Source organism: Leguminivora glycinivorella, chromosome 4, assembly GCF_023078275.1.
Source record: "Leguminivora glycinivorella isolate SPB_JAAS2020 chromosome 4, LegGlyc_1.1, whole genome shotgun sequence".
In the NCBI taxonomy this organism is placed as follows: domain Eukaryota; kingdom Metazoa; phylum Arthropoda; class Insecta; order Lepidoptera; family Tortricidae; genus Leguminivora; species Leguminivora glycinivorella.
Genome location: NC_062974.1, coordinates 22,826,303 through 22,843,366, shown reverse-complemented (window position 1 = coordinate 22,843,366; position 17,064 = coordinate 22,826,303). Strand labels below are relative to the sequence as shown.

The following is a 17,064-nucleotide window of genomic DNA, read 5'->3' as shown; positions in this document are numbered from 1 at the left end:
AACATTTTATTAAGGGCTACATTATCTGGGATGAAAGTGACGCCAAGTTGTTTCACATATTGGTGTTTTTGGTTTAACAAAAATATTTATATTGATATGTACATTTCTTCACTTTCTGGAATTCCTGTAAATCCTAAATTTCAGTCTAGTTCTCAAGCATGTGCTCTCTAGTCTGCCATTTTTTCCGGTTATAATGACCTTAAAATGTTCAAAGTCTGTTCCTCCTGTGTTAATTGACCGCTGCAAGGCCGTAGATGGTCACGCATGACATAACCGCCTGGGCTGTTATGGATTATTATACAATGTCTCTGGTATGACGTAGTCGTTATTATTTTATTTGTCTCATGAATATACTAACCTTTATCTATTCTCAATTTCAAAGCAGGGCCAAGTTTGTTTCTGGTGTAGTGTTTTTTTTTTGTATTTTGTATTTTTGTTCTAACTTCGGATATGACCATTCTGGTGTATTGTCTTCATTCAATTGTTCTGATCACGTTTAATTTAGGTAGTAGAGGGAGGAGTAAGTGTAATGATCGAATAGATATACATGTTATGTCGTTACTCTCATCTGTTTTTTTGTTGTTTTTATATTTATCACCTTTTATTAAATTTCTATCGTATATCTACAACAAAATGGTAGTCACATGTAGGTTGGTGTCCCTATTTAGGAAAGAACGAATAAATGTGCAGTAAACGTTATCAAAAATGAGGGAGGCAGGTACTTAACATTTATCAAAATTTTAAAAATCCTTGGTAAACCCGGTTACTGTGGCGTATAGAGCGCCATCTAGAATTTAATGCTTGTACTAAGTAGCACGCGAGCGTGCGAACTGGCGCAGCAGTCTTATCGCGTAGTGCCGGAACAATCGGATAGGAGGCGCCAACATCGACACGATTAAAATATTTTGTTTTTCGATATGAAAAATATATATTTTTACAATGAAAGTAGTGATTTGCTGCATAAACATTTTGGAAAAAATAAAAATGATAATTGGCATCATATGAAAATATTTTCAAATTATTGATTTCAAGGCTTGAACACGCGACCAAACAGTTTCATGCGATGCTAAAATTCGTCAGCTCATTCGACTGGGAGCGTGGCGTCTCCTGTAATCCGGCTACTCGGAGGTCGGAGCCGGAGGATGGTTTGAGGTCGGGAGTCCTGGTGCTGAGTGGCCCATGTTGACTGGACGTCCACACTAAGCCTGGTATTAATATGGACCTCCCGGAGGAGTCTGGGAGGTGCAGGTTAACTAAGGAGGGGCGAACCGGGCCAGGGGGGAAACCCAGCAGCCAAAAGTCCCCGTATCGGGCAGTAGTGGGATAGCGGCCGGGAGTGGGTGCTCAGTAACAGCCCGACCAATACAACCAGACCCGTCTCTTTTGACATTATTTTACCTTAACTATTAAAACTGTACTTTATGAATATGACGATAAAGTACAGTTTTGCTTGACAAGGAATCCACTCAGTGACAAGCACCAATTCAACCTGACCCGCCAGTCAGTTTTGGAATATGTATTGGAATACGTTAACTAAACTCTAAATTTAAATACATATGATACATTTTTATCCAATTGTCTTGCTAAAAATATTATGTTCATTCGTTCATGACCCGGGAGATCTAGATAGTAGGCAACATGCCGTCCTCTTTCTTCACGTTGGGGAAAAAGGGAGGCATACAGACCTACAGTCATATATGTATATGAGCATATACTTATATGATAGTGTACTTTTGGCCTAAGCCTCACCTACGGACGGGCGATAAATTGTGTCAGAAATAAAATTCATGTGTTATCATTAATTAAGAGTTTTTAATTTATTAGGTCTTAATTTTCACCCCATAACTAATTTTTGAAAATTTTCACTTCAGCAATATACATTTAAAATATATATATATATACACCCTGTTTTTATTGAATTCCGTTAACTTTAAGGGAAGGTTATTTAAATGAAATACAATTAATTTCTCTAAGAAACAAGCGTCTTAACTTTTACGGTTATCGAGTTATTAAAAAAATTAAGATAATTTAGATAATGATATATAATAAATAGATAATGACGTGAGTGACAGCCTTTACCAATTCCTAATGTTATTTATTTTGACATGTGCCGTCAATCACTTGACACTAACTTGAATGTATGAAAACGATGAAAAATGTTTTTTTGCGAATTTAACTAAAAGTGATATACAGGATATCCTTATAATGGACCTAACGACGTGTCGAATTTAACGGAAAACAAAAAAAACACGGTGTTTATATAAACATGGTTGCGATGACAATGAGTGATATTACAATCGCGATATCAATTTCTTAAAGTAACTTGACAACGAGTCAAAACGAGCGTATAAGTACAATTTATATATGTAATTTGATTTCTTGTGTCCGATTCAGATTTAATAACTTACTTATTAATAACTTAACTTAGTTATCTAATCGTATTGACAAATAAACACAATAAAATTAAAATTATGAAAAAACCCCCGACCGCGACCTAGTGGACCGATTTTCATGAAACATGGCTAAGAACACTCCCGACTAACTCAGGTTTCAGACAAAAAAAAACTAAATCTAAATCGGTTCATCCGTTCGAGAGCTACGATGCCACAGACAGACACACACACACAGACAGACAGACAGACAGACATACACACAGACAGACACGTCAAACTTATAACATCCCTTCGTTTTTGCGTCGGGGGTTAAAAAAGGGTTTTGATGCGACCGTGACTAGGGTCTTAGTGATCGCCAAATGTCTCTCGTTTTTTTACACTTCGTCGTTGGCAAACAAGCATACGAACCTTGACGGTTGACGGTGAACATTATTTGTAGCCTATCGAGGCCTGCAATCTAATGTCGTATCAAAATTAGATCAACATCGTAACAAGTTATTAAACTCGAATTGGGCTCTAGGCTACTTAGTTCTCTCTGATGAGTGATGAATTAATTAGACATCTCAAAACTAACAAATAGCCTGGTTTACACAGCGAGGCACGTCGCGAGGCAAATTTTTCGCGCGGCAAGTGCGCGCTTTTTGGCTGATCAACTTGCCTCGACTGAGGCATGACTGGGCATTTTCACGAAAAAAGAGTCAATGAGTTTTTTTTTTAATAGTTAAATTTAATGTTTTTCCTACTCAGAATTACGAGCCCTTTTTCATCCTACTAGGCGGAAAAAAGAGTCCCTATTTTTTCCACTTCGTTACCATTTTTCAAACACTTTGTTACAAAATAATAGAAAAATTTGGGACCATTTTTTGTCTCTTGTTTTTGTCCTAGATCGAAAGGGCTCGTGATTCTGAGTAGGAAAAACATGAAATTTACCTTCCTTAGAAATTTTTTTTTTGATGATTGTCCTCGCGCAAATGCCCGACTACATTGGACGTTTGCCGCGCGGACACATTGCCTCGCGACGAGCCTTGCTCTGTGTGGTTCGGGCTATTGATCTAATGCTTTAATTTTAAATCCTATTAAAAAAAATAGTCTGTTTTAAAAATGTATTGGGTTGGTAAGAAAGTAATGAGCGATCGATTGAATTCCACATAAAATTTTTGAGAGAGTTCTAGAATCTTCTATGGTCGAAAGTATATAAAGGGCGAGTCGCACAGTTTCTCGTCAGTCATTCACTAGCTGTCGCCGAGCTAATATAAGGAAGAAAATGGACGAATTAAAAGTGCATGTAAGGCATTGCTTACTATATGAATTTCAGTCTGGCCATTCAGCCGCCGAAGCAGTGCGTAATATATGTCAGCGTGTTGCTCCTGAAGTTGTGTCTGAGGCCACGGCGAAACGATGGTTCCAGCGACTTTTCATTATCAGATCAACCTAAGTCTGGTCGACCGGTGAAGATTGATGTAGCCAAATTAAAAACCTTAATTGAAGGAGATCCGAGGCAAACGAGTCGTACTCTTGCTACCGAGTTAGGCTGCTCTCATGTCACTATAGAAACACATTTACACGAGTTGGGAAAAAACTATAAATACAGTGTTTGGATACCGCACGAACTTGATAGAGATCAACTAAACCGCCGTGCCGATATCTGCATACAACTTCTGTCTTTTCGCCGCACATTCAACTGGTTGGACTATCTTATCACTGGAGATGAAAAATGGGTCTTATATATAAATCACACACGCAAACGTCAGTGGCTAGCTCCAAACGAAAAAGGAATAGAGGCACCAAACACAGAGCCTCACCCGAAAAAAGTTATGCTGTCCGTTTGGTGGGATATTCATGGTATTATTCACTGGGAACTCCTACCAAGTGGAATGACTGTTACCGCATCAGTATACTGTAATCAGCTTGAAAATTTAAACCAAAAAATCTCTCAGAATCGTCCACAGCATGCTAAAGTTTTTTTCTTACACGACAATGCTCGCCCACACATTGCAAAAGTGACTCGGCTAAAGCTATTGGAGCTAGGTTGGAAAGTGATACCTCATCCACCGTACTCTCCAGACTTGGCACCCACGGATTACGCATTGTTCAGATCGCTAAGCAATGCCTTGAATGAAAAAAAGTTCGATGATCAAATCAAGCCCATCTACGACAGTACATAGCTGAGTTTTTTGAATCTAAACCTAAGAACTTCTTCGCCGATGCTATTCGTTATTTACCAGAACGATGGAGACAAGTAGTAGATAACGAAGGCCGTTATATTTTTGATAAATTATTAAAATAATAAATTAAATAAAAATTACAATATTGGTTATGATTCGCTCATTACTTTCTTACCAACCCAATATAAGTACCTATTTGTATTTTACCAAGGCTTGGTATAGCGCTAAAAGAACCAAATAAAACACAAAATTTTACTTTATTTTTATTTTAGCGTTGACTTTCAAAATCCCTTATTACAATTTTAATGACTATGTTGTTAACTAACTGATTCACAGTTCAGCGATCAAACAAACCATGATTCTAAGACACAGCCCTAGCTCAAGGAACTACTACCAGAAGAAACAATTTTACGTGAGAAATATCTACTCAGATTGGTTCTTTTAACATAAACATCCTACCAAAAGATTTTGCTTCAACTCGTGGCTATGTCGCTAAGTTGAGTAAAACAAAAGACGATGTTAAAAAAAAACAATCAAATTGTTTATCTGGTGATTCAGCACAGGACTGGCCGGTCAGAATTACTCTCTCCCTGGTTTTATGACTTATTTGGTACAGTAGCCCATAATACCTGTTACTACTAAGCCTCACACGCATCTATCACTATGTTCAGAACGTTAGGAAATTATTGGGGAAGCTTTTCTTCTTTCTTTTCGAGCAATTCAGGGATTTCAGGCTTCAGGTCTTTCAGTGGCTCTCCGAGTTTCTCCATCTTCTGGTCTAGTTTTTCAGCTGATTCGGACAGGATGAGTTCTGGGACTTGCAGGGGCTTTTTTTCTTCTTCCAGCTTTAGAGGAGCTATTGCTTTTTCTTGTGGGACGTCTAACTTCACTTCGGGGTCCAACTTTTTTCTGTTGAGGAAAAATTAGATTAATAGGGTATAAAAACTTAGATGAATTGCTTAAGTATTGCTATATATATCATAATTAAATTTCAAGATTCCCATCATAACTTTTTGATAAAGCAATCGGCAGAATTAATTCCTAGTAATCAGACAACTGCTTTTTTCTCTCTCTTCTATAGGTACATAGGTAGAACCTTGCGAAAAACCTAGTCGTAAAAACTATGAGAAAAAACTTACCTCAACAATCTTCTCCGCGACTTCAGGCACGTTCTTAGCAACAACATCCACAACAGCTGACTTTGCGGCAATAGGATCAGCAGCCGGGTCCGGGAAGACGTTGCAGTCAGCCTGGTTGGTCTTCAGGAAGAAAGCCCGGGAGATCTTGAAGCGGTCGAGCACGCCATACGCGGCTTGCATGATTTGCATGTTGGCTAGGCGGTCACGGGTCAGCACCCATGCGTTTTCTGGAGAAGGGAACATCAGTTAAATGTTGAAGTGAGACTTCAGTGTTTAGACATTTGCGAGGTGGTTCTTGGAAACATTAACAGTTTACAGAAAACTATTCAGTATTTTGAATTATGTGGTGAGCGTGGAGAGCGTGGTCTCATGATCATCACTCTTTACACGTACAACAGGAAGCTCCAAGGCTCCAATACAACTGGTATGGATAAAAATTTTGACTGTTAATTAAATTTTATTCGTACAGATAACAATAAAAAAAACCGGCCAAGAGCGTGTCGGGCCACGCTCAGTGTAGGGTTCCGTAGTTTTCCGTATTTTTCTCAAAAACGTATCAAGTTCAAAACAATTTTCCTAGAAAGAAATCTAGTCTTCCATATAATTTAGGTCCACCAGAAATATCAACAGTAGAATTTTGGTATTTAGTATTTACATATTTTAAAAAGTCGCCATTGCAAAAATGGATATAGTTCTCCATAAACTGTTAACGTATAAGAATATCCACCTCTAAAACGTGCCAGAAATTGGAGGATGATACCCCGCTGCTCCGACGCAACTCCTGACATATTGAGACCTGTTGCGTTGCTGTTTGAACCTAAGTAATAAAGGTACCTATTATATTTTCAATTAAGACATTACGTTGTAATAGGTACTATTAGGATCAAATGTGTTTAGGAATAATTATATGAAGGATATTACCTATTAACAAACAGTTCAATTATATTGTGGTCATATTTTTTGATGACAAGTATAACAGAAAGTGGTCTAGCCAATAGGTAGGTAATAAAATATTATAATACTTGACGCCTTTTTCAGCGCCTCAGCGGTTAACAGTGCCTACGCGAGCTATGCAATATAGTTGGCTATACCTATTATTAAGATGCTGGTGATGACCTAGGGAATTATCAATATCTGTCTGTTAAAATGATATTACTAACAGAACTCACTGGAATGCAAAAGGACGCAACCAACGCTGGACTACATTATAGCGCAGTTGTCATACTCATAATCCGTGTTAAAGATTCTGAAATTTCTGGATTTGTTATCCAAAGGCACGGGAAGACATGCCTCTAATAAGATTGGCTGAGATTGTTTAATCGCAAAACTTAGGTTTATGCACAAGGCCAATGCCACTGAACGATTACATCACAGCACAGCTGTCATAATCCGTGTCCAAGATGCTGAACTCCTTGTCAAAAGACACGGGCAGCGAGGAGTATTTCACCATGATGCGGCAGTTATAAGCTTTGCCTGGTGTTTTTGTGTAGTAACTGTACTTACGTGTAAGCACAGTGCCGATGCCACTGCACGACCACATGACAGCATAGTTGTCGTAATCCATATATCCAAGATGGTGAATTCATTGTCAAAGCGCAAGGGCAGTGAGTATTTTTATATTTTTTTTATGAAATAGGCAGCAAACAAGCAGACGAGCCGCCTGATGGGAAGAAGTCATCGCCGCCCATGGACATAAGCAACATCAGGGTTCACTTATGCGTTGCCGACCTTTGAGAACCCAAAATACCTGCTCCTTGAAGAACCCCATGTTATAGCGCAAGGGGAACACCTCAGAAGGTAGCTCATTCCACAACTTGCATGTTCTGAAAATTTCATGTTAAAATGGTAAAGACTTGTTTCTGGACTTACGTGTATGCACAGGGCCAATGCCACTGCAAGACCACATGACAGCATAGTTGTCATAATCTGTGTCCAAGATGCTGAATTCGTTGTCGAAGGGCACAGGCAGCGAGGAGTATTTCACGATGATGCGGCCTTCGCCTTCACGCCCGATCACTTGTAAGTGCCCGTCCATCACGCGTTTCATTCCCGTGCTGGGTCAAAAAGAAGTAAAGTTAAATATGATGTAGGTGAAGTTGGCATGACTTATTATATTTTATATTATATTTAATGGTTCTAATCTTAACATCCGCTTTCTAAACATGGCGCAACCGAATAGACCGCAGGCCGAATGTTCGGTTCGGTAAGAGCTGAACCGAATATTCGGCCGAATATTCGTATTCGGCAAAATCCATATTCGGCCCATCTCTAGACTGTACATACATATTTGTTATAAACCTTTACAAATCATAGTTTTAGTAAACAATTATTATGTACTAGCTTTTGCCCGCGGCTTCGCTCGCATTAAAAAGAGACAAAAAGTAGCCTATGTCACTCTCCATCCCTTCAACTACCTCCACTTAAAAAATCACGTCAAATCGTCGCTCCGTTTTGCCGTGAAAGACGGACAAACAAACAGACACACACACTTTCCCATTTATAATATTAGTATGGATTATTATGAACTAGCTTTTGCCCGCGGCTTCGCTCGCGTTAGAAAGAGGCAAAAAGTAACCTATGTCACTCTCCATCCCTTCAACTATCTCCGCTTAAAAAAATACGTCAATTCGTCACTCCGTTCTGCGGTGAAAGACGGACAAACAAACAGACACACACACTTTCCTATTTATAATATTACTTACAAATATAATATAACTTAAAAATAAACTTATAATAAATAAAAATAATACTAAAAGTTAAATAATAAGTACTAAATAGGAGAGAGGGAAAAAAAGTGTTGTATTTGTTCGGGTCAAATCTTGGAAGCTAAATTAGACCCACTTTCTATTACCTACTTTTAGATTGAGCCCAATTTCCTCCATGTAAGGCTGCATTAGTACATCTTTTGCGTAAGGGTATCTACTCGCGCACTGTGGCCACTGTAATGTTACGTACCGCTCGGCTTTGTAATAGGTAATGAGAATCGTTTCACACTTAATGTGACGTAGAATGTAGAAATCAAAGACTAACTAATAACTTCGTATAGAGACAGATAAAGTCTAAGAAAAAAACGTACCCCAAAACCATACAGAAAAAGGTACGGTGAGCTAGATGGCGATACACATTTGGGGTGCGCTCGGCTAGATGGCGCTAATATTAATATTTGACATTTTAAAACATAATTATATCAAGCTCAGAATATGGGCCAAATTGTCAAAAATGAGGTTCAAAAGTTTTAAGCCTGTGTCGAGAGATGGCAGTCTATGCACTGTGATTACACATTTTACTTTGACAGTACCTATAACTCTCTTTAATACTCGATCCTCTTTGGTAAAAATGAAATAAACTTACAGTGAGTTGGTGATCTCGTTTGACACCAGGATCCTGCCCTCCGGGGTCTGCTCATACTTGGTGGTGACGCAGCGGCTGCCCAGCTCGCTGACTGTGAAGTACCGCTCCGCTTCGTACCAGGTGCCCAGGAATCGGTTCATGTTGAAGTTGGCCATGGGCTGTGGGGGAATAAAAAGTTTAATGGCTGTGGAAGTCCCTAAAATTCCTTTACAACAGAGCTCGTGATTGGCTTGAAACTGTTCGTGACGGCCGTTCAAGTAGCATTATTACCTCAAATTAGGTACCTTGATTTAGTATTTGATTTTAAGACAAGGCTTCGTTATGTTTGGAAACAGTATAACAGAAAGAAACTAATACCTAAGTATTTGTTCGGTTATTGTGTAGCTGAATATTTGTGTAGAATAAAAATAATTGTGATACATTTTAGATTTCGGTATACTCGATTTTTACGCATTTTTAAACTGTTTAATCTTCATTCTTAATAGAAATATAGTAATCATATAAAAGGCTTCTAATTTCATCTCCTTTTTAGATATTACCGGATAAATTAATCAATCAAAAATATTTATTTAATACATTACAATTAGGTGACTAAAGTGTCAGGCTTTTACTTAATAGCCTTGAGTAGTAACGTAATAAGTTCTTACGAGTATCTATTGTATAGCATTTTTTTTTTTCTATTATTAAAGTTGGAAATATTGAAAAATTCAGTCAAACAAATCTGCCTAAAAATCAAATAAGTCTGTCATATGAAAATACAAGTATTTAATTGGAATATGTGTAGATGTCTAGTTACTAGAACCGGCAAGACTTTGCGGACCACCCACTCGAAGTCTCATTGAAATCGAAAGCGCATGAAATTGAAACCTCACTAAGAGCAGTGACCGAGGACCGGTCGGTGTCTGTGGCCAGTGATCCGCGCGTTATATAAGTAAGGTAACGAACAGTCAAGGTTGAGAAGGTTTTCTTATATGTTGGGGTTGAGATGTGTTTATTAGGCGGGCGGCTTTTTGGAAGCCAAATGCAAAATGCAGCAAAATATTTTCATGAACAGGTATATTGCTTGTTTATCTTAACAATTCATAAATATTTTTTTTATTAAAATTTCATTTTGTTAAATGAAGGCTCGTTATATGAGTTAAATGCGAGAAAATTTTAAATAAGTGAGCTTTGATACATAATTAAGTTATAAATGTTTTATAATATCAATAAATAATAAAAAAGAAGAACAATAAAGTTATAACATTACAGGCTCACATAATGTAATTTAATATTATTAGCAACTCTGATTAACATTATGATCAATGATTTTTAAATTACTAATATTTACGTTAAAGTAAGATATTCTTAATTTGAACTATTCTAGTGAATTAAAAAATATATAGAGACTTAATGGCAATGGTATAAATTAGGAGATGCAAATGCGATTCTCAAACGTTTAGAATTCGCAGTTATGCCGTTTGGGTTGCCAAAATCATCCAGTCAAAGGACAACAGTTTTTAAATTAGATTCATGATGTGTTAGATTAACAAAAAATACTTTAAAATCACAATTAGCCCCCTAAAAAGACTTTCCAAAACATCAAATGAAATTTTTGGTGTTCAAAAACTAAAATAAAAAAAAATACAAAACTTACCTGATAATCAGGGCACCATCCTAGCGACGGGATCTGCGCCGACGCAGTCGCGATCAGAGCCAGCAAGCACAGCCGCCACATGGTTCTTCAGAAGGGAGCACGGGAATGGGCTCGGGACCTCCAGCCCCCGGTTATATACCCTCGCACGGGAACCGGTCTCACCCTCCTAGAACTCCTTATCTAGTAAGCTAGGTTGATTTATTATGCTGGTGCGGAGAATAATTTTGCAGTCCTTGTTAGGTGCGCTAATGGGTTTTGCTTTGTTTGCAGTTTACATGTTTGCCGAGGCTAATGTGGATGCGCCGGCGTCTTTTAGGGTTGCTGACTAGCAACTAATTTTAAAATGACCGGTTACAGTAATGTTTTCGGTTAGCGCGATAGTTACTCATGAAATAAAACTATGGAAACGGATATTTTTGTACTAATTGCGGATTTGGAACTACTAACTGGAAGAGATAATAAGTTCGGCTTTGTAACAACTCAGACACTGTCGATCAAATATATTATGAAAGAGGCACGTTCCTAATACACAGTCTAAGCTCGTGTAGGTGAACGCCTACTATGCTTGTATGAGTGACATATGACAGGTCGACTGTTCGCGTTTTTGACAAGCGGTAACTGTGAGGTAACCGAGAGGGGGTGGGCGGCACTTTCAGCGGGGAGCGGTAGTGGCCATACTGTACGATATTACTCTTTATTATACTGTGCCTTTGTAGTTCACATTGATGTATTATGTCATTTTTAATGTGGTTTTGTACAATAAAGAGTTACTACTCGTATATCGATCGCGTAGGTATAATGAATTTACAATACATCTCAATGTTTCGAACACTTTACAGCGTTTGTGGCCAACGGGTGACCCAACGCGATATAATCCGTTTACATAGTTTTATTTTACTGGATACAGTGTCAAGTCTACTGGTTGTTGGATACTGTCGTTAGTGTTCAAGTGCAAGATCGTAAAAGTTCTGTTCTTAATGTTTATGTTCTGGCTCTAGAGTAGTGTAATGATGTTCATGATAATTAAGAAAATTTTACTGCCTGAGAGTGTTAATTACATACATACATACATACATACAATCACGCCTGTATCCCATAAAGGGGTAGGCAGAGCACATGAAACTACTAAAGCTTCAGTGCCACTCTTGGCAAATAAGGGGTTGAAAGAAAACGAAACTGTGACATTGCAGTGACAGGTTGCCAGCCTCTCGCCTACGCCACAATTTAACCCATTAATCTAGATGTTAATTATCTAGAATTAAGTTTAGCTAATATGAAATATAAAAGAAGATATCATCATCCTCCTTGCGTTATCCCGACATTTGCCACGGCTCATAGGAGCCATATAAAAGAAGATATATTGTGTATAAATTAAAACTATGTGATTTTTCCCAAGACATCATAAAATAAATGAACTTTAGTGGTTTATTTATTAATCAATAATAGAGAATTGATACTTCAGCGTTAAAATAGTCAACTTATTAAATTTGTTCTTTTTATTACTTTTAAATATGGAAATCATAGAAAATGTGTCCACCTAAAAAGTCAGTTTTTTGGAAAGTTTTTGATCCGAGAAGATTTTTTTTGAAATCGAGGTTTTATTTTCTTATGTATACGCTGGATGTAACATCCCTCATGTCACCACACGGGTTATGAATTGCACTACCCTCTTTCCTCCCGTAGGTGCCTTATAAGTAGACTGTGGGATATGGGTTCAGTCAACCCATCATTTCAATATCACAATCACAATATATTATTCTATCCACCCCTTATTTGCTAAGAGTGATACTGAAACGAGCAGTTTCTTTCAGCTAGCTCTGTATGTGTTTATGTATGTATGTCTGCTCCACGTTTGTAATAAGGAAGTATGTTAAACTGTACTATGTACTTATTATTTAATAGCACCATTATCTATATTAATAAAAGCAAATATTTTGCAATACTCTTATTGTAGCACCGATGGTATCTGCGCACACGCAGAATGAAGAATTACTTGATTAGCAAAACAGGGCTGGGCGGAATGCCTTTCCCTGCAGAGCACTTCATGGGCGCGACAGTACCTCGCCTGGATATACACCTCCCGTCTTTTTCTAACTGTATTAACTAGAGTGAGACGGCCAGTCTATCTTTCGAGCCAGATACTGTCGCGTCCATATTGTGCTTGCTCTGATGGGAACGATAGGGTTTGCGTGCTAGGATTTTGCGATTGCTACGTCTATATTTGGAATATCTATATCCTTCGTAATGTAATGATTGTTTTTAAGGTGTACGATAAAAACAAAAGCGCCGTGAATGGAACTTAGATATTGTTCGTTTCTTTTAAACGTATTTTTATGACATCTGGGGGCAGATTTTTGAGTCTCACGGCGTTCGAATTCAGAAAATTGTCACTGAAAATAATAAGCAATTCACCGTTTTCAACCGGTATTTTAGTGACAGTGAGACTCAAAAATCGGCCCCCTGCTCTTTTGTGGATTTCTTGAAACTATTGTTAAGATTAATTAAAATTTTACTCTGCGACCTACAGAAATGACCGAAGTTCAGCAAGGAACAACTTATTAAGGTAGTTTTTATGCACTTAGGGTATAATCTAACAACCTTGATATGTTATAATATAGGTATGTATCGATAATAGGCATAGCCGTATCAATGACTTTTGTTCCTTTGTCGACGGAAGGACTATTTTTCTGAAAGTATTGGACTTTTCAATTTTACGGAAATATCAAATCTCTACCTACTCGAAGTTTAAAAGCAGCCTAGCTTTGTATAACTTAATGGCGCCAGACCAGGATTAAGCTATAATCAGCTTTAAACCAACTTAAAACATTATCTCTACCTTTCTAATTACCTTCGCTAATGATCTTTACATAAAGCCTCTGGAATGTTCCCATCCACAAAGCAAAAAGATGCAGTAAAGAGCATCTGCCTACCGGTTCCAGGCGCGTCTTAGCTTTTTATTTTCTATCTTTCCTGTCTATTTTTAACTCTAGAGCCTAGTAAGGGTAAATTGCCTGGGAGCGTAGGCAAGTGGCCAATCGTTAAGGCAAAAGATTTGTAACTGCACCTCTGAAGTTGCAAGCGTCCATATAATACGGTGACTGCTTTACCATCAGCCGGGCCGTATGCTTTTTGCCACCATGTGGTATAAAAAAACTGATGTGTATGTAAAATTGTAAATTAAAACATTGCGTTTCGTTTTCGAATAAGTTTGTTTTGATATGCACTGTAACTAAACGCTCCGCATTTTAAAATTTCGACAGAAAATTAGGCTTCTCTAGTCAGCCATGAGGAGTGAACATCGCGGAAAATTTAATAATGTATTTTTTGTTTCTAGACCAACCGATTGGGGGCGCTGTTCACTCTCCAATTAATTTTCCCAGTAATTTTCCGTAAAGTTTACGCTATCGAGTAGCTTAACCGCGGTGTTTCCAAAATTTTCCGCTTGGGGCGCTGATCAAAATCCCATATGGGCTTTAATCCCTAGGGCCACACTAAGGAGAAATGCCATTCTTTATCACCGTAATGCAAGTGTGGCCTAAGCATTTTCTTCCCTTATCTAATTAATGGCATTTTTAAATAAAGACTTTTTTTTTTATATTACAAAATGAGGCTCACCGCAAAGTTTATACTTAAGGTAATACAGAACAGCGATAGAGATTTGCGTACAGTTCGCAACGGATCGCAAGCTCTTGGCCACTTGCCTAGGGGCGCAGTCTAGCTTGTTTTTGCAATTCACTTTGTATGCCCATCTCTAATTATGGCTGTGCCCTTACCCGATGGGGTTTACAAGCGACGCTTCGCATGGGTTATGTCTCTTAATATGTAATAATATTTTATCGTTATTACACTATGTTTTGTAATTTGTGCTTGGCTTTAGCTTTATCTTGTGGAGTATTTATAACTAGTTATGTAAAACCACGTAGGTTTTACTTTAAAATAATGCTGGAATAAGTTTATCGCCCTGTAAAGTATTTTAAATAAAAGTTTTAGCGGCATAGGTACTAAATTTAAAGGCGGAAAATTCGATTTACTTGGTAATACAGCGTGTGGATTCCATACGGGCGAATAATGTATCCAGTTATAGTATATCTGATCATACGAATCGTATAGGATAATCATTTTGTTAAAAAGTGCTATCAATTAAGAGTAATTATTTTTTTTAATCTGACCAAGCAGCACTGTACGCCGTCCAACTTAATTTGAGATGACATAAACATCATGTCGTAATGACGTTTAGGTAGGTACGCTAATTGATGTGGACTTAGTACATTGCGTGCTGAATTATTATGTATGAAAAAAAAATATCTCATTCATTTAAAAGAAAAAACCATGTAGTTAGGCTCCTTAGGTCCGATACTAATCGTTATTAAGATATTCGCCCGTATGGAATACACACGCTGTATATGAAAATTATTTTTTTTCCAACAAACTTTTTGTTTAAAGTGGATATTTTTTGGTAGATAATAAAAAAAAATATTTTAGGGAACCGATTTCTTAACTACAAATGTTTGATTTCGTATAGATATTTCTTCCAATAATATCTGCCCTAATGCACTAGATTGATTCCCGATTTAAAGTTTTCGAGAACAATTTTCCGAGTGACAAAATGACGCGTTTGAAGGTCAAAAACGCCCTCAGGTCCCCATTTTATAAACATTCGGCTACGCACGCAGAACATTCCGTATAATGTTTGCAAGTGGAAAATTCTCATTTTCAAAATTATCAACTACTTATCAGTAGAGGAAACTAGTCAAAACTTAGTATTATTATACAAATTCTGCAACTTTGCCTACCCAGCCTAACATTAGGTACCGAACTTTAATAGTGGTCACTAATATCCCGTCTCTCAAGAAATAGATTTAGACACCCAGGTATTTTGCGGAGGACTGCTTTTATCGAGCCATGCAATGTTAGGAAGGCAAAGTTTTTAGGCAAATATGCATAAATTAAGACGCAAGCGAACGGTGCGATAGATGCTATAGTCGAAAATGTATAGTCTAAGTATATAGTCAATTTTTTTTTCAGTAGTACATTTTTTTAAACCGGTGCTACAACCTACCACTATATTAACTAGACCTAGTCTTCCCTAATAATGAAAAGGTAAACGAGACGTAGGAAAATAGGGATAAACATTCTTACCTGTAAGACTCTTCCAATGGAAGACTCCGATTGTGAATGTGATAGGTCAGTCCCTATTCAGAATGTCGGGCACTATGACTCGGTCAGCTACTTGGAGGGCTTCTAATCCTAGTGACGTCATGTCTAATAAGATTTAGAACACACTAACGCAGTAATAGGTGACTCGGCTATTTGAAATAGAAATGTTCTACATTTCTCCGTTTTTGCTTCATCTACAATTTCACAGCAATTCCCGTAAAGTTTGTACATTTGGATCACGTCTCCGATTTTGATAAAAATTGGTAGGCTGATGGAGTCCATGATGCTGAGCAAGATCCACTAGGTTTCCCAAAATGTCCTAGGTTGTTTGTATGAAACTTTCCTTTTTTGTTACCGAAAATGTATAGAAATCTGGTAACAAAAAGGGAAGGTTTCATACAAAATAACCTAGGACATTTTGGGAAACCTAGTGGATCTTGCTCAGCAACATGGACTCCATCAGCCTACCAATTTTTATCAAAATCGGAGACGTGATCCAAATGTACAAACTTTTCGGGAATTGCTCTTCAACTGTTCTTTTTTCAAAATTCGCGTTCGAAAGATTTAAAATAGCGAAATCATTCATACGAAATAAAAAAAATCTGGCCCCTGTTATGTATACACGGTGAATCTAAGTAACCCGCCTTAACAGTGTATTCCCGATCCCAGTTTAAGACTTGAATGTCATGTAAACTTTTCTGGATTTCGCCTAGTCTCAGAGTTATAAATAGTGACTCAGGTATAAACGGCTGTTTTAACGGCGTTGACGCCATTATGGAGAATAGTTTCACTATCTTCATTGATAGATGTCAAAAAGTGAGAAGTAAAGCTTTCTAAAAAGAGGATTTAGAGAAAAAAAAACAATTATTTTTGCAAAAGTTTTTCATGCGCATACTTACAATTTTTTTCGTTCTTTTGGTCTCAGAAATGCGTGTTGGTACAATTTGTCGGGTGACTCAGATTCACCCTGTACAATATTTTGATTTTCCTGGTAGGCTTGGTCATGTCTAATTCAGAGAGCTTTGGTACACAAAATAACGACCTCACGTGGTCGCGACCCTCAGCCACGAGGAACCGAGGAAGAAGAAGAAGACTTATGTTCATAGTAGGTATGTTATGTATGTACAGCCACGGTGACAGAGATAAAGGGGTGGCATCTTAGCCTGTTTTACATAGACATAAATGATCTTGGATAGCCGGGAAGTCCCCAGTTTTGGCCAATT

General features: G+C 37.7%; 1 protein-coding gene across 5 annotated transcripts; it reads right to left on the bottom strand.

Annotated features, from left to right (window-relative positions):
• Positions 1-4,808: 4,808 nt before the first annotated feature.
• On the bottom strand, positions 4,809-15,950 carry LOC125225422 (apolipoprotein D-like). 5 transcript variants are annotated; one of them, XM_048129140.1, is made up of 6 exons: positions 15,824-15,950; positions 10,685-10,850; positions 9,049-9,206; positions 7,567-7,751; positions 5,698-5,924; positions 4,809-5,467 (listed from the first exon to the last, which is right to left on the bottom strand). In XM_048129140.1, exons 2-6 carry the CDS (start codon positions 10,763-10,765, stop codon positions 5,345-5,347), a joined length of 774 nt encoding a protein of 257 aa, XP_047985097.1. In that variant the 5' UTR covers positions 10,766-10,850; positions 15,824-15,950; the 3' UTR covers positions 4,809-5,344. The 5 variants fall into 5 exon arrangements, with proteins under 5 accessions (XP_047985097.1, XP_047985098.1, XP_047985099.1 ...); XM_048129141.1 differs by having other exon boundaries at positions 10,685-10,864; positions 15,824-15,900; XM_048129142.1 differs by having other exon boundaries at positions 10,685-10,859; positions 15,824-15,881.
• Positions 15,951-17,064: the final 1,114 nt, after the last annotated feature.